Below are 18,368 nucleotides of genomic sequence, written 5' to 3'. Positions count from 1 at the left end.
AACATTAGTAGTGTGGAATATGCAAAAAATGGTGATATGAGATGGTTTACTGTATGTAAACCAGGTCTCATATCATGTCGGGTTTAGGAAGGAGATAGCAAAAGCCGGTAATTGAATTACCGGCTTTAAAGCTATCTAGCGCTGTATGAAATATTAATATATATATATATATACACATATGTGTCTACTGATAGAGATATATATATATATATATATATATATATATATATATATATATATACACACACACACACACACACACACACACACACACACACACACACACACACACACACACACACGGATCCCTTGTATAGCCGTATGTCGGTTTTGCAAGCCTGCGAGAAAAACACGCAGTACGGATGCCATACGGATTACATACGGAGGATGCCATGCGCAAAAAACGCTGACACACCCTGCCTAAGGAGGAGCTACGGACCACTATTTTGGGGACTGTTCAGCGTATTACGGCCGTAATATACGGACCGTATTTTCATACGCTGAGTGTGACTCCAGCCTTAGTGGTAAAATTTCCTCAACATTTCTTGCATTTATCTGTGAAGAAAATGGAAAATTTCGCTATTTTTCCAACTTTGAATTTTCATGCCCTTAAAGGGAACCTGTCACCTGAATTTGGCGGGACTTATTTGCGGTCATATGGGCGGGGTTTTTGGGTGTTTGATTCACCCTTTCCTTACGTGCTGGCTGCATGCTGGCTGCAATATTGGGTTGAAGTTCATGCTGTGTCCTCCGAAGTACACACCTGCACAAGGCGCAAGATTGCCTTGCGCAGGCGTGTACTTAGGAGGACACAGCATGAACTTCAACCCAATATTGCGGCCAGCATGCAGCCAGCGGGTAAGGAAAGGGTGAATCAAACACCCAAAAACCCCGCCCATATGACCGCAAATCTGTCCCGCCAAATTCAGGTGACAGGTTCCCTTTAAATCACAGAGATATGTCTCACACAAAATATTTAATAATTAACATTTCCCACATGTCTACTTTACATCAGCACAATTTTGGAACCAAAATTTTTTTTGTTAGGGAGTTATAAGGGTTGACCAGCAATTTCTCATTTTTATAACACCATTTCTTTTTTTTTTTAGGGACCACATTACATTTGAAGTCACTTTGACGGATCTATATAATAGAAAATACCCAAGTGTGACACCATTCTAAAAAACTGCACTCCTCAAGATGCTCAAAACCACATTCAAGAAGTCTATTGACCCTTCAGGTGTTTCACAGAAATTTTTGGAATGTTTAAAAAAAATAAAATGAACATTTCACTTTTTCACAGAAAATGTACTTGAGATCCAATTTGTTTTATTTTACCAAGGGTAACAGCAGAAATTGGACCCCAAAAGTTGTTGTACAATTTGTCCTGAGTACGCTGACACCCCATGTGAGGGGGTAAACTACTGTTGGGCGCATGGCAGAGCTCAGATGTGAAGGAGCGCCGTTTGGGATGCAGACTTTGATGTCATGGTCTGTGGGCGTCACGTTGCGTTTGCAGAGCCCCTGATGTACCTAAACAGTAGAAACCCCCCACAAGTGACCCCATATTGGAAACTAGACCCCCAAAGGAACTTATCTAGATGTGTTGAACCCCCAAGTTTTTCACTACAGTTTATAATGCAGAGCCGTGAAAATAAAAAAATCTTTTTCCCCACAAAAATGAATTTTAGCCCCCCAATTTTTTTTTCCTAAGGGTAACTAGAGAAATTGGACCCCAATACTTGTTGTCCAATTTGTCCTGAATATGCTGCTACCACATATGTTGGGATAAACCCCTGTTTGGGCGTACAAGAGCGCTCGGAAGGGAAGGAGTATTGTTTTACTTTTTCAACGCAGAATTGCCTGGAATTGAGATCGGATGCCATGTTGCGTTTGGAGAGCCCCTGATGTGTCGAAACAGAGGAAACCTCCCAATTCTAACTCCAACCCTAACCCCAACACACCCCTAATCCCAACCCTAACCACACCCCTAACCCCAATACACCCTTAACCCCAACACACCCCTAACACTAATCCCAACCATAATCCTAAGCACACCTAACCCTGACACACCCCTAACCCTAATCCCAACAGCAAACGTAATCCCAACCCTAACTTTAGCCCCAACCCTTACTTTAGCCGTAACCCTAATGGAAAATTAATACATTTTTCCAGGACGTCCCTCCTGACATCACCACCAGGAGGTTGTCCTTCTTATCCTTGATAGGGACAGGAAACAGAAGAGGTTAAATAGCCCCTCCCCACCTCCACCCCTCAGTGTTTTTCCTGTCGCTATCAGGGACAGTCGCTATCAGGGACCGACGCAGAGGAGAGTGGCACGGCTTACCGTGCTGAAGATTCCAGGTAACCGGTTGAGCAGGGCTCCCGGAGCGGCCTCATCCTGAGGGCTCTGAGCAGTCGGAGCAGGACTCCGCATGTTAGCGCTGATACCGCTGGAGGTCCCTCAGCGCCGGTTGAGCTATGCTCCCGACTCTGGTGCATCCCTCTTCAGAGGGCTCTGCACCTTCTTGCTGCACCCGCATACCGGCGGTGATCCCAACTCACGCAGGGAGCGTGCCGGGTTGGGCCTGCGGAGAGCGTCCTGGTCGGCGCTCAGTGGGTGTGCGTCATCATAGCGTGCCGCGTCATTGGGGCGCGCCGCGTCTCGGGGGACGCGCTGTGTCACTGGGGCGCGCCGTGCCGGCGAGTGCGCCGCGTCTCTGGGCGTGCCGCTTCGGCGCTGCAATCACCAATGAGTTCCGGTGGCGTTCTTGAGCAGCTTGAGACCTCGGGACGCCGGAAGTTGGTGTCGGGCTGTATCATACAGCCGAACAGTGGCCAATCAGCCCACAGTGATCACTGGCAGCTGAGCTCGGAAGGAGGGAGGACGAATCAGATGTTCTGAAGACCGGTGAGATACCTATTTAATCGCGAACATCTGACTGCACACTGATCCTAGAGAGATGGAGGGTGCAGATCGTCCAGAGATTCTGTCCTCAGAGCTCGCCCCTGTTCATGTAAGTTATACATAGGGGTCTATATCACATTACAACACAAGCTATAGGGCCTCTCTATATCTATTGCAGGATAAGGAGGCATCCAAGCGCCCAGCGTCAGGCCAAAAGCGCAGGACAAGTAAATGCCCTCTGTGCTCCAATAGGCTACCAGAGGGGCATAGGAAGAAAGTATGTGATAAATGCATGGCAGGACTGCTGGAAGAAGAACAGACTTCCCTTCTGGATAGTATTAAAACTATGATCAGAGAGGAAGTACAGTCCACAGTATCAGCGCTGTTGCCAGTCGACCCTCCCCGTCCTAAGAGACCTAGGTGGGAACAGGATCTTAGTTCAGAAGAGGGGGAGCTTTCAGCTTACTCCATATCCGATTCCATGGAGGGAGAATCTTCTTCAAATATCCTCCCAGAGGAAAAGAAGAGAAATCTATTTTCTTCTGAACACACAGAGAAATGTTTGGGGGGCTCAGAAATCGTAGGAGCAGAGTGTTTCCCGTAAATCGCCATATCCAGGAAATGATCTTGGAAGAATGGAGCGATGTAGGGAAAAAACTGATAGTACCAAGGGATTTCAAATATCGTCTGCCCTTTGACCCAGAGGAGACCAAAATCTGGGAATCCGTTCCTAAAATGGATGTACCTGTAGCTAAGGTCTCAAAAAAGACCGCCATACCTTTTGAGGACTCCTCGGGCCTCAAAGATCCGATGGACAAAAGATCTGAAGATCTCCTCAAAAAGGCCTGGGAAGCTTCAGCCGCTATCATGAAAACCAATATTGCAGCCACCTCTGTTGCCAGGTCAATGTCTCTGTGGGTAGAAAAACTAGAGACCCAGATTAACAATAAAACTCCTAGAGACGAGATCCTAAAATCTTTACCACTCTTGAAGATAGCAACAGACTTTATGGCCGATGCTTTGGCAGAGTCAGTGCGGTTTGCTGCAAGAAACAATGCCCTATCTAATGCGGCAAGAAGAGCTCTATGGCTCAGATCATGGTCTGGCGACACACAGTCAAAAAATAAACTGTGTTCAATACCCTTCTCTGGCCTTCATGTCTTCGGTCCAGTATTGGACGAATTGCTTGAAAAAGCAGCGGATAAGAAAAAGGGTTTCCCGGAAGAGAAACCGAAAAACATACCATCCTTTCGTAGGTCTCGATTCCATCCTAGGCAAGACTATAGAGGGAAAGGGAAGGGCGGAAGATGGAGTTACCCGAAGGGTGGTAGAGGCAGGGGTGCCTTTCAGGACCAAAAATCAAAAACTAATAAACAATGACGCCAACTTAGTGGGTGGAAGGCTTCAATACTTCCTACAGGGTTGGCAAAACATCACTCAGAACCCATGGATCCTAAGTTTGATAGAGCAAGGGTACAAAATAGAGTTCAACCAAACACCTCCCAAAAGGTTTTGCCTAACTCAGACCCAGTCTTTATCGGTTCAGCAGAGACTTCCAAAGGATATTCAAGAACTTATCCAGATAAAAGCAGTCATTCCGGTACCCCATGCTCAGAGGTTCAGAGGACACTATTCGAGTCTGTTCTCCATAAAAAAAAACAAGCGGAGAATTTCGTACTATTATAAACCTGAAACCCTTAAATCGATCAGTTGCTTACAAACATTTCAAAATGGAATCCCTCAAAACTGCAATACCTCTAATCCAGAAAGGATCAGTAATGAGCACATTAGATCTAAAAAGCGCCTATTACCAGGTTCCCATCTCCGCCTCACACCAACAGTACCTCAGATTCGCCATAAAAGACCGGGGCCAAATTCTACACTATCAGTTCACATGCCTGCCATTCGGCATCTCGTCTGCTCCCAGAGTTTTCACCAAACTCATGGCAGAGGTGATGGCGTTCTTGAGAGAGAAAGGAATACTCACCGTCCCCTATCTCGACGACATCCTACTAATAGCAGATTCTCCACAACAGATGGAAGAGGACTTATCAACAACTATTTCACTCCTGGAAGAGCTAGGATGGCTAATAAACTTCAAAAAGTCAAACCTCAAACCCGAAACAAAGAAATCCTTTCTTGGGGTAATCCTAGACTCTGTTCAGGAACATACATACCTCCCACATCACAAGCAGGAGTCATTCAAAAAAGAAATTCAAAAATTTCAAAAGCAAAAACAAACATCCATAAGGAAGGCCATGCGGGTATTGGGCTTGATGACCTCTTGCATTTCCAGCGTCCAGTGGAGCCAATATCACTCAAGACCCCTGCAGAAAGAAATCCTCTCACTTTGGGACGGCAGAGACGTAACCCTGGACAACAAAATACGTTTGTCACTAGATACAAAAAGTTCACTGACATGGTGGACCATAACCGGAAATCTCGAAAAAGGAACGCCTTGGAGAACATCTCCGTGTATAAACATCATTACAGATGCAAGTCACAGCGGCTGGGGAGCCCACATAGAAGAGAGTTACTCCCAGGGCACTTGGCCTGTATGTGTACAAAGCAGGTCCTCAAATTAGAGAACTCAGGGCAGTCTGGGAGGCCTTAAAGGCATTCCAGGGAAAGTTAATAGACCGACACATCCGTATTTTCTCATACAACTCAACAACAGTAGCCTTTCTACTTCACCAAGGAGGTCCGAAGCATCATCACCTACAAGATCTATCAGACACGATATTCTCTTGGGCAGAACGGACAGTCAGGTCGATAACGGCGGTTCACCTGAAGGGAACCCAAAACCAGGTAGCCGACTTCCTAAGCAGACAGAAATTATGTCCCACAGAATGGTCCTTAAACGAAGAAATCTTCCTCCAAATAACCCAACGTTGGGGCTTCCCGGAAGTAGATCTATTCGCCTCAAGGAAGAACGCAAAGACAGAAAAATTCTTCTCACTAAACCCAGGAGACAGGCCATCAGGAATAGATGCACTGGCTCAGAACTGGGACATGAAGTTGGCCTATGCTTTTCCTCCATTGGCCCTAATACCGAGAGTATTGAGGAAGATTCAGGAGAGCCAGACATCAGTTATCTTAATAGCCCTTAACCGGCCCAAAAGGAGCTGGTTTTCTCTACTAAAGAAGATGTCCTGGGAGGATCCAATCCATCTACCAGTCGTATCGGACCTTTTGTCTCAAGGGCCCCTAGTCCATCAGAACCCGGGCCTACTACAGTTAGCAGCATGGATCCTGAAAAAGGGATCCTAAGATCAAAAGGCCTCTCAGAGCCAGTCATTGCTACTATTCAAAATAGTAGAAAACCTGTAACTTCTGCAATATACAGGAAGATATGGAAAAAGTTCTGCTCTCAGAGTCCAGTTCCCGTATCGGTCTCTCACGGTCTGGATATTCCGAAAATTCTAGATTTTCTCCAGTTGGGGTTTGATAAAGGACTGAGGCCTAGTACTCTGAAGGTACAGATCTCAGCCCTCAGTTCCTTCTATGACGTCCAGCTAGCCTCTCATCCATGGATAGTGAGGTTTGTCAAGGCCATTCAGAGACTTAGGCCTACAATTCGCAGTACAGTGCCTCCCTGGGATATAAACCTGGTGCTAAATGAACTTTGTAAGGAACCTTACGAGCCACTAGTTCAAGCAAACCTGAGAGCCGTAACCCTTTAAGCTCTCTTCCTGGTGGCAATAACGTCAGCACGACGTGTTGGTGAGATCCAATCTTTCTCTATTAAACATCCATACTTAAAGGTCCTGGATGACTGTATCATCCTTAAATTAGATCCCGGGTTCCTTCCTAAAGTGGTTTCGGACTTCCACAGAAGTCAAATTGTTCTGCCTACATTCTGCCAGAACTTCTCTAATGAAAAAGAGCGTTCTCTTCACGCTTTGGATGTAAAAAGGACAATTCTACACTATCTAGAGATCACAGATAGTTGGAGAATCGACTCTAACCTCTTCGTTCAGATGACCGGGAAGAATAAAGGGAAGAAAGCATCCAAAGCTACTCTAGCAAGATGGATTAAATCTACCATCACGGCAGCTTACATCTCGGCAGGAAGAACTCCTCCAGAAAGCCTCAAGGCGCATTCGTTGAGAGCAATCTTGGCCTCATGGGCAGAAAGCGCTGGGGCTTCTATGGACCAAATATGCAGAGCTGCAACATGATCGAGGTCAAATACCTTTTGTAGACATTATAAGTTAGACGTAACTGTGAATCAACAGACTACATTTGGGAGGAAAGTCCTCCAGGCTGTAATCCCGCCCTAAAAAACTAAGGAGTTATTTGGTATTCCTATTGTTCCTGGTGGTGCTGTCAGGAGGGGCGTCCTGGAAAGTAGGAATTAGTCCTACCGGTAAGTATGTTTCCAGGAGTCCATCATGACAGCACCCCTTATATACCCTCCCTTGAGTTCCTATCTGAGATAGGAGGAGAACCAGGAGAGAACTGTGTCCTTGAGGCCGATGGAGCGGAGCATAGTGAGGAGGAGCTGATGATCCACAGTGTCGAATGCTGCAGAGAGATCCAAGAGAATTAGCATGGAGTAGTGACCATTAGATTTAGCTGTTAGTAGGTCATTAGAGACTTTAATGAGGGCAGTTTCAGTAGAGTGTAAAGAGCGGAAGCCAGATTGAAGAGGGTCGAGAAGAGAGTTATCTGAGAGATAGCGGGTAAGACGGGAGTGGACCAGGCGTTCGAGGAGTTTAGAGATGAAGGGAAGATTAGAGACAGGTCTATAATTAGCGGCACAGTTTTGATCGAGGGATGGTTTTTTAAGTAATGGATGTATGATGGCATGCTTAAATGAGGAGGGAAAAATACCGGAAGTGAGGGAAAGGTTGAATATTTTTGTTAGGTGAGAGGTGATAGCCGGGGAAAGGGACTGGAGGAGATGTGACGGAATGGGGTCACTGGTGCAAGTGGTCGGGCGAGAAGATGCAAGGAGCCTGCTTACTTCTTCTTCTGTAACTGCTTCAAAGTCAGAGTGAACTAGATGCAGTGGGGGAGGGAGGACAGTGCATGGTATGAAGAGATTGGGAGATGATTTCCTGTCGAATGTGGTCAATTTTTTCTTTGAAGTAATTGGCCAGATCGTCAGCACATGTGATGTAAACATGTGTAGAAAGGAATTTCAATAAAATAGAGTTGCATCCATCCTGGTGTGGTACTTGGAAAATCACTGAGGGGTGGAGGTGTGGAGGGGCTATTTAACCTCTTCTGTGTTTCCTGTCCCTATCAAGGATAAGAAGGACAACCTCCTGGTGGTGCTGTCATGATGGACTCCTGGAAACATACTTACCGGTAGGACTAATTCCTACTTTTTTTATTTTATTATTTTTCACTAACTAAGGTGGTGATAAAGGGGGGTTTGATTTACTATTTATAGCGGGTTTTTATATTTGGCAGCTGTCACACACTAAAAGACGCTTTTTATTGCAAAAAATAGTTTGTGTCACCACATTTTGGAAGCTATAATTTTTCCATACTTTGGTCAACAGTTGCGTGAGGTCTTATTTTTTGCTGGACGAGTTGATGTTTTTATTGGTACCAATGTTCGGGCACGTGACGTTTTTGATCGCTTTTTATTCCGATTTTTGTGAGGCAGCATGAACAAAAACCAGCAATTCATGAATTTCTTTTTTTGGAGGGGTGTTTATACCGTTCCGCGTTTGGTAAAATTGATAAAGCAGTTTTATTCTTTGGGTCAGTACGATTACAGCGATGCCTCATTTATATATTTTTTAATGTTTTGGCGCTTTTATACAATAAAAACAATTTTATATAAAAAATAATTTTTGCATCGCTTTATTCTGAGGGCTATAACTTTTATTTTTTTCGCTAGTGACGCTGTATGGCGGCTCGATTTTTGGCCGGAAAGATGACCTTTTCAGCAGTACTATGTTTATTTATATCTGTCTTTTTGATCGCGTGTGTTATTCCACTTTTTGTTCGGCGGTATGATAAAGCATTGTGTTTTGCCTCGTGTTTTGTTTTTTTTTTTACGGTGTTCACTGAGGGGGTTAACTAGTGGGACAGTTTTATAGGTCGGGTTGTTACAGAAGTGGCGATACTAGATAAGTGTACTTTTATTTATTTTTTTATTTACATAAAGAAATGTATTTATTGGAACAATATTTTTTTTCTTTTATTTAGGATTTTTAAAAAAAAATAATTTTACACAGTGTAATTTTTTTTTTTTAAACTTTTTTACTTTGCTCCATCGCTGATCTGACACTTTGCTCACAAGCCAACCTCCCAGCAGGACCCGGAAGGACCCCCTCGGCCATCTTGGATCCGGGGTCTGCAGTGAGGAGAACGAAGGAGACCCTTGGAATAACGCGATCACATCACATTGTTCCGAGGGTCTCAGGGAAGCACACAGGGAGCCCCCTCTCTGCGCGATGCTTCCCTATGCCACAAGAACGCTGTGATCATGTTTGATCGCAGTGTTTCGGGGGTTAGGCTACGTTCACATTAGCGTTGTGCGGGGTAGCGTCGGGCGCAGCCGCGGCGACGCATGCGTCATGCGCCTCTATTTAACATGGGTGCGCATAGACATGCGTTGTCTTGCGTTTTGTGACGCATGCGTCATTTTGGCGCAGCTGTCAGGGCGCAGAGGACGCTGCATGATGGTTTTTTCTGCGCCAAAAATCATGCAAAAATGAACGCATGCGTCACAAAAAGCTGCGTTGTGCGTTGCGTCGCCGACGCTGCCCCGCACAACGCTAATGTGAACGTAGCCTTAAAGTGTCAGGATCGGTCACAGTGCCGGATGTCAGCTGTGATAATCGGCTGACACTCGGCTGCGATGGACCGTGCTCCCCCCGTGAGCGTGGCTGATCGGGTGTGACATACTATCCCGTCTATGGGAATTAAGACCTAGGTCACATGGACGGGACAGTACGTCCGATGGCAGAAAGGGGTTAAGCAATAAGCCCAAAAATATTCAAAACCAGATAAGGCTCAGCTGCATGTTAAAGAACAGGTACATGTCATCAAATCAAGAAGTTATGAAAAAAACAAACAAACCTAAGAGCCCTGAAACACACTCAACGCATTTCCCCTTCTAAGGTTCATCAGGAGAGAATAAAGTATACATAGTATAAAGAGACTACTTAGCTGCTGAAGAAATTGCTATGACCGGCACAATAGCAGGGTTCAGAGTTCAAGCACATAAGGAAACGATACCCCTTCATAGTGTGCAGCATGATACGGTGCATGTTGATCCATGTTGCTATTGTGCCGGTCTTAGCAATTTCTTCAATCACTATAATTGTGGTATACTGTCCAAACAAACTCTCATTTCAATATCTCTCCTCCTATTCCTTTCCCCATCCCACAGGGCAGGATAGGGGGAGGAAGGACAGTCGACACTGATTGGGGCACCATTGCGCAGGTGTAGGGTGCCAACCTCCGCTGGTAGGTAGGAACAGTTCAGTTTAGTGATAGGTACAGGCACCTCCGGGTATCTTGTAAATGGTGGTAGTGGTCCTTGTTATCACCTTACTGCGTTAAGATGTCATTTAAAGGAAAAAATTTTAAGTGCAGTTTTTACACGGTGAATTTCTTTGTTCAATTTTTCTGTACAGGAACAATCTTATTCTAGCTGTGATTTCCTCATGGGTTGTGCTCAGAGCCCAACACCGTGCAGGAAGATTGGCGTTTGCCACAGAAGACCAGGATTGGCAAATTCGCCACTGGTGCCCTGTGCTCTTCACAGATGAAAGCAGGTTCACACTGAGCACATGTGACGGAGTGTAGAGACGCCGTGGAGAGCGATCTGCTGCCTGCAACATCCTTCAGCATGACTGATTTGGCAGTGGGTCAGTAATGGTGTGGGGTCGCATTTCCTTGGAAGGCCACATAGCCCTCCATGTGCTCGCCAGAGGTAGCCTGACTGCCATTAGGTACCGAGATGAGATCCTCAGACCCCTTGTGAGACCATATGCTGGTGCGGTTGGCCCTGGGTTCCTCCTAATGCAGGACATTGCCAGACCTCATGTGGCTGGAGTGTGTCAGCAGTTCCTGCAAGATGAAGGCATTGAAGCTATGGACTAGCCTGCCCATTCCCCAGACCTGAATCCGATTGAACACATCAGGGACATGATGTCTCGCACGATCCATCAACGACTCATTGCACAACAGACTGTTCAGGAGTTGGCAGATGCTTTAGTCCAGGTCTGGGAGGAGATCCCTCAGGAGACCATCCGCCGCTTCATCAGGAGTATGCCCAGGCTTGTAGGGAGGTCATACAGGCACATGTAGGCCACACATACTACTGAGCATCATTTCCTTGTCTTAAGGCATTTCCACTGAAGTTGGATCAGTCTGTAATTTGATTTTCCACTTTGATTTTTTGTATCATTCCAAATCCAGACCTCCATGGGATATTTATTTTGATTTACATTGATCATTTTTATGTTTTATTGTTCTCAACACATTCCGCTATGTAACGAATAAAAATTTGCAACTGAAATATTTCATTCAGCGATATCTAGGATGTGGTATTTTAGTGTTCCCTTTATTTTTTTGAGCTGTGTATATAGGTTTTATTAATAATGTAAAGAAGAAAACTAAATACTGTAAAATAATCAATCTCATATGCTTCCCTTATCTCCAGTAATTGTATTATTACACAGGATTATTATGATGTTACATCAGCTTATCTTCTCATTCAGGTCTCTACAATATCAGATCCTGTCAGTGAAGATCTTCTATATAAGAGAATTTTCCTGACTTACCCATCAAAGATGGATATGGACAGATACAAGATGGCGGAGAGGATATTACACCTCACCCTAGAGATCCTCTTCCGGCTTACTGGAGAGGTGAGAGATTCTGATGACGTCACATTACATCATTCTTATCTATAGGAATAACAGATGGGCACAACTGGAGAGGTGAGGACTCTGGAACTGTCTGTAGTGAAATTTATGAATTTGTCTCTCCATAACCAGGATTACACAGTAGTGAAGAAGACCTCTGAACGCTGTCAGGACCCTGTGTCTGAGGGATTGGGAAGACCCCTGAGCCCAATCACGGGGCCTCCACCTCACCTGATACATGAGGACATCAATGACCAGAAGATCCTAGAACTCGCCTACAAGATGATTGAGCTGCTGACTGGAGAGGTGACACTGCTGGGAATGCTGGGACATTATACAGTAATGCTATGAAGGTTTCTGGGGATGACGGTATCAATGTGTGTCAGGTTCCTATAAGGTGTCAGGATGTCGCCGTCTATTTCTCCATGGAGGAGTGGGAGTATTTAGAAGGACACAAAGATCTGTACAAGGAAGTCATGATGGAGGTTCCCCAGCCCCTCACATCCCCAGGTAATAGACAGGACTAAATACAGACGGCCTTTAATTATCTGTATGTAAAGAATGAATTCAGTCCCTGTATGTGTTTCCTCCAGTTCTATCCAGTAAGAGGACAACACCAGAGAGATGTCCCTGTCCTCTTCTTCCACAGGACTGTAAACAGGAAGATCCCGATGTTCCTCAGGATCATCAGGTAGATGGAGAGAAGGTGTCATGAGATCTCCCCTCTGATATGTAGACGGCTGTGAAGGTCTTGTGCTCAGTCTTGTTTTATTCACTAGTATTATATGTTTTAGGCTAGGTTCAGATTGCGTTAGTGCAATCCGTTTAGCGCCTAGCGCTAGCGGATTGCGCTAACGCAATGTTTTGTAAAACGGTCGCATTTAACGGACAAGCAGCAAGCAGCGTCCGCGGTGCGCCACAAAACACCGGCACATTGCTACAAAACAAAACACCGGCACATTGCTGTTAATGGGCGCGCTAACGGACGCATTGCATGGCGTTAATTTCACCGTGCAACGCTGTCCGTTAGCGCGGTCCCATTAACGCAATGGGAACCTAGCCTTATACTTGTGTAATGAGAACGGTGCAGATGGCAGGCAGGGCTGCCACCAGGAATTTCGGTGTCCCATACTGGCAAATCTTTCGGGCCCACTTGGGACTCTACCCAGGCTACACCCCCCCAGCTCCGCCTCCAACTCACGAACATTCCACAGTCCCACTGCCCACTCATAGAAAAACTCTGTATCTGTATAATGCATCCCATAGTCATAAATAGTTGAATAATACATCCCCTTAAGAATATAATGTACCTCTATAATAGTATAATGCACCCTGTTGTGAATTCTGTGGCAGAGCTCCCTCCTGTGGTCACAAGTGGTACTTCGGCAGATTCTCTCTGTGAGCTTCCGTTAGTGGAGGAAAGTGGTACTGCGGCTTCTGAGTTTCCTTCCTCAGGTGATGTGGTGAAGTCGTTAGGTGCTTCTCTATTTAACTCCACCTAGTGCTTTGATCCTGGCCTCCAGTCAATGTTCTAGTATTGGACCTGTTTCCTCCTGGATCGTTCCTGTGGCCTGCTGCTCTGCATAGCTAAGTTCTGCTTTGCTATTTTGTTTGCTGTTTTTTTTTCTGTCCAGCTTGTCTATTTTTTTTTTCCCTGCTTGCTGGAAGCTCTGGGACGCAGAGGGTGTACCTCCGTGCCGTTAGTTCGGTACGGAGGGTCTTTTTGCCCCCTTTGTGTGGTTTTTGTAGGGTTTTGTGTTGACCGCAAAGTTACCTTTCCTGTCCTCGCTGTGTTCAGAAAGTCGGGCCTCACTTTGCTAAATCTATTTCATCTCTACGTTTGTCTTTTCATCTTAACTCAGTCATTATATGTGGGGGCTGCCTTTTCCTTTGGGGTATTTCTCTGAGGCAAGGTAGGCTTATTTTCTATCTTCAGGCTAGCTAGTTTCTCAGGCTGTGCCGAGTTGCATAGGGAGCGTTAGGCGCAATCCTCGGCTGCCTCTAGTGTGGTTGGAGAGGATTAGGAATTGCGGTCAGCAGAGTTCCCACGTCTCAGAGCTCGTTCAATGTTTTTGGGTTATTGTCAGGTCACTGTATGTGCTCTGACCTCTATGTCCATTGTGGTACTGAATTACCTCATCATAACAGTACTGGAGGCCCAAAGTACTAATGATTCTCAATAGAGGGAAAAAAGAAGTTCTGAGACCATTTTTTTTTCTCTGCACTGTGTTTTGCCTTTTTTTTCCCCTAGACATTTGGGTGGTTCAGGACACAGGTGTAGCGATGGACATTAAAGGTCTGTCTTCATGTGTGGATCAGCTCACGGCAAGAGTACAAAATATTCAAGACTTTGTGGTTCAGAATTCTATGTTAGAACCGAGAATTCCTATTCCTGATTTGTTTTTTGGAGATAGAACTAAATTTCTGAGTTTCAAAAATAATTGTAAACTATTTCTGGCTTTGAAACCTCGCTCCTCTGGTGACCCAGTTCAACAAGTTAGGATCATTATTTCTTTTTTACGTGGCGACCCTCAGGACTGGGCATTTTCTCTTGCGTCAGGAGATCCTGCATTAAGTAATATCGATGCGTTTTTCCTGGCTCTCGGATTGCTGTACGATGAACCTAATTCAGTGGATCAGGCAGAGAAAAATTTGCTGGCTCTGTGTCAGGGTCAGGATGAGATAGAGGTATATTGTCAGAAATTTAGAAAGTGGTCCGTACTCACTCAATGGAATGAAGGTGCGCTCGCAGCTATTTTCAGAAAGGGTCTCTCTGAAGCCCTTAAGGATGTCATGGTGGGATTTCCTATGCCTGCTGGTCTGAATGAGTCTGTCTTTGGCCATTCAGATCGGTCGACGCTTGCGTGAGCGTAAATCTGTGCACCATTTGGCGGTATTACCTGAGCTTAAACCTGAGCCTATGCGGTGCGATAGGACTTTGACCAGAGTTGAGCGGCAAGAACACAGACGTCTGAATGGGCTGTGTTTCTACTGTGGTGACTCCGCTCATGCTATCTCTGATTGTCCTAAGCGCATTAAGCGGTTCGCTAGGTCTGCCACCATTGGTACGGTACAGTCAAAATTTCTTCTGTCCGTTACCTTGATCTGCTCTTTGTCATCGTATTCTGTCATGGCATTTGTGGATTCAGGCGCTGCCCTGAATTTGATGGACTTGGAGTATGCTAGGCGTTGTGGGTTTTTCTTGGAGCCCTTGCAGTGTCCTATTCCATTGAGAGGAATTGATGCTACGCCTTTAGCCAAGAATAAGCCTCAGTACTGGACCCAGCTGACCATGTGCATGGCTCCTGCACATCAGGAGGTTATTCGCTTTCTGGTGTTGCATAATCTGCATGATGTGGTCGTGTTGGGGTTGCCATGGCTACAAGTCCATAATCCAGTATTAGATTGGAAATCCATGTCTGTGTCCAGCTGGGGTTGTCAGGGGGTACATGGTGATGTCCCATTTCTGACTATTTCGTCATCCACCCCTTCTGAGGTTCCAGAGTTCTTGTCTGATTACCGGGATGTATTTGATGAGCCCAAGTCCGATACCCTACCTCCGCATAGGGATTGTGATTGTGCTATCGATTTGATTCCTGGTAGTAAATTCCCAAAAGGTCGACTGTTTAATTTATCTGTGCCTGAGCACGCCGCTATGCGGAGTTATGTGAAGGAGTCCTTGGAGAAGGGGCATATTCGCCCGTCGTCGTCGCCATTAGGAGCAGGGTTCTTTTTTGTAGCCAAGAAGGATGGTTCGCTGAGACCTTGTATACATTACCGCCTTCTAAATAAGATCACGGTTAAATTTCAGTACCCCTTGCCATTGTTATCTGATTTGTTTGCTCGGATTAAGGGGGCTAGTTGGTTCACCAAGATAGATCTTCGTGGTGCGTATAATCTTGTGCGTATTAAGCGAGGCGATGAATGGAAAACTGCATTTAATACGCCCGAGGGCCATTTTGAGTATCTAGTAATGCCATTCGGACTTGCCAATGCTCCATCAGTGTTTCAGTCCTTTATGCATGACATCTTCCGAGAGTACCTGGATAAATTCCTGATTGTGTACTTGGATGACATTTTGATCTTCTCGGATGATTGGGAGTCTCATGTGAAGCAGGTCAGAATGGTGTTTCAGGTCCTGCGTGCTAATTCTTTGTTTGTGAAGGGATCAAAGTGTCTCTTTGGTGTTCAGAAGGTTTCATTTTTGGGGTTCATCTTTTCCCCTTCTACTATCGAGATGGACCCTGTTAAGGTCCAAGCCATCCATGATTGGACTCAGCCGACATCTCTGAAAAGTCTGCAAAAGTTCCTGGGCTTTGCTAATTTTTATCGTCGCTTCATCTGCAATTTTTCTAGTATTGCTAAACCATTGACCGATTTGACCAAAAAGGGTGCTGATGTGGTCAATTGGTCTTCTGCTGCTGTGGAAGCTTTTCAAGAGTTGAAGCGTCGTTTTTCTTCTGCCCCTGTGTTGTGTCAACCAGATGTTTCACTTCCATTCCAGGTCGAGGTTGATGCTTCTGAGATTGGAGCAGGGGCTGTTTTGTCGCAGAGAAGTTCTGATTGCTCGGTGATGAAACCATGCGCCTTCTTTTCCAGGAAGTTTTTGCCTGCTGAGCGAAATTATGATGTGAGCAATCGAGAGTTGCTGGCCATGAAGTGGGCATTCGAGGAGTGGCGTCATTGGCTTGAAGGAGCTAAGCATCGCGTGGTGGTCTTGACTGATCATAAGAACTTGACTTATCTCGAGTCTGCCAAGCGTTTAAATCCTAGACAGGTTCGTTGGTCGCTGTTTTTTGCCCGTTTTGACTTTGTGATTTCGTACCTTCCGGGCTCTAAAAATGTGAAGGCGGATGCTCTGTCTAGGAGTTTTGTGCCCGACTCTCCGGGTTTATCTGAGCCGGCGGGTATCCTCAAAGAGGGAGTAATTGTGTCTGCAATCTCCCCTGATTTGCGGCGGGTGCTGCAAAAATTTCAGGCTAATAAACCTGATCGTTGTCCAGCGGAGAAACTGTTTGTCCCTGATAGGTGGACGAATAAAGTTATCTCTGAGGTTCATTGTTCGGTGTTGGCTGGTCATCCTGGAATCTTTGGTACCAGAGAGTTAGTGGCTAGATCCTTTTGGTGGCCGTCTGTCGCGGGATGTGCGTTCTTTTGTGCAGTCCTGTGGGATTTGTGCTCGGGCTAAGCCCTGCTGTTCCCGTGCCAGTGGGTTGCTTTTGCCCTTGCCGGTCCCTTGGACACATATCTCTATGGATTTTATTTCAGATCTTCCCGTCTCTCAAAAGATGTCAGTCATTTGGGTGGTCTGTGATCGCTTCTCTAAGATGGTCCATTTGGTACCCTTGTCTAAATTACCTTCCTCCTCTGATTTGGTGCCATTGTTCTTCCAGCATGTGGTTCGTTTACATGGCATTCCAGAGAATATTGTTTCTGACAGAGGTTCCCAGTTTGTTTCGAGGTTTTGGCGAGCCTTTTGTGGTAGGATGGGCATTGACTTGTCTTTTTCCTCGGCTTTCCATCCTCAGACTAATGGCCAGACCGAACGAACCAATCAGACCTTGGAAACATATCTGAGATGCTTTGTTTCTGCTGATCAGGATGACTGGGTGTCCTTTTTGCCTTTGGCTGAGTTCGCCCTTAATAATCGGGCCAGCTCGGCTACCTTGGTTTCGCCGTTTTTCTGCAACTCTGGGTTCCATCCTCGTTTCTCTTCAGGGCAGGTTGAGTCTTCGGACTCTCCTGGTGTGGATACTGTGGTGGACAGGTTGCAGCAGATTTGGACTCATGTAGTGGACAATTTGACCTTGTCCCAGGAGAAGGCTCAACGTTTCGCTAATCGCAGACGCTGTGTGGGTCCCCGACTTCGTGTTGGGGATTTGGTTTGGTTATCTTCTCATCATATTCCTATGAAGGTTTCCTCTCCTAAATTTAAACCTCATTTCGTTGGTCCGTATAGGATTTCTGAGGTTCTTAATCCTGTGTCTTTTCGTCTGACCCTTCCAGATTCTTTTTCCATACATAACGTATTCCATAGGTCATTGCTGCGGAGATACGTGGCACCTATGGTTCCATCTGTTGATCCTCCTGCCCCGGTTTTGGTGGAGGGGGAGTTGGAGTATATTGTGGAGAAGATTTTGGATTCTCGTGTTTCACGACGGAAACTCCAGTATCTGGTTAAGTGGAAGGGTTATGCTCAGGAAGATAATTCCTGGGTCTTTGCCTCTGATGTCCATGCTCCCGATCTTGTTCGTGCCTTTCATATGGCTCATCCTGGTTGTCCTGGGGGCTCTGGTGAAGGTTCGGTGACCCCTCCTCAAGGGGGGGGGGGGTACTGTTGTGAATTCTGTGGCAGAGCTCCCTCCTGTGGTCATAAGTGGTACTTCGGCTGATTCTCTCTGTGAGCTTCCGTTGGTGGAGGAAAGTGGTACTGCGGCTTCTGAGTTTCCTTCCTCAGGTGATGTGGTGAAGTCGTTAGGTGCTGCTCTATTTAACTCCACCTAGTGCTTTGATCCTGGCCTCCAGTCAATGTTCTAGTATTGGACCTGTTTCCTCCTGGATCGTTCCTGTGGCCTGCTGCTCTGCATAGCTAAGTTCTGCTTTGCTATTTTGTTTGCTGT

The 18,368-nt window shown here is 45.8% G+C and overlaps 1 protein-coding gene across 2 annotated transcripts in view; it reads left to right on the top strand.

Moving 5' to 3' along the window:
- The first annotated feature begins 947 nt into the window (after positions 1 to 947).
- LOC138666950 (oocyte zinc finger protein XlCOF7.1-like) overlaps positions 948 to 18,368 on the top strand; it is a 30,334-nt gene continuing 12,913 nt past the window's right edge. Inside the window, exons 1-5 of one of the 2 annotated variants that reach the window (XM_069755153.1) lie at positions 948 to 1,240; positions 11,602 to 11,751; positions 11,881 to 12,054; positions 12,153 to 12,258; positions 12,342 to 12,439. In XM_069755153.1, the coding sequence (XP_069611254.1) occupies positions 11,674 to 11,751; positions 11,881 to 12,054; positions 12,153 to 12,258; positions 12,342 to 12,439 (456 nt within the window). In that variant the 5' untranslated portion in view covers positions 948 to 1,240; positions 11,602 to 11,673. Of the gene's footprint in view, positions 1,241 to 11,601; positions 11,752 to 11,880; positions 12,055 to 12,134; positions 12,259 to 12,341; positions 12,440 to 18,368 lie in introns of both variants that reach the window. The other variant, XM_069755151.1, reaches the window with a different exon arrangement.

Source organism: Ranitomeya imitator, chromosome 2 (assembly GCF_032444005.1).
Source record: "Ranitomeya imitator isolate aRanImi1 chromosome 2, aRanImi1.pri, whole genome shotgun sequence".
Taxonomy (NCBI): Eukaryota; Metazoa; Chordata; class Amphibia; order Anura; family Dendrobatidae; genus Ranitomeya; species Ranitomeya imitator.
The sequence above is the reverse complement of the archived record's forward strand: the minus strand, read 5'-3'. Positions and strand labels throughout refer to the sequence as shown.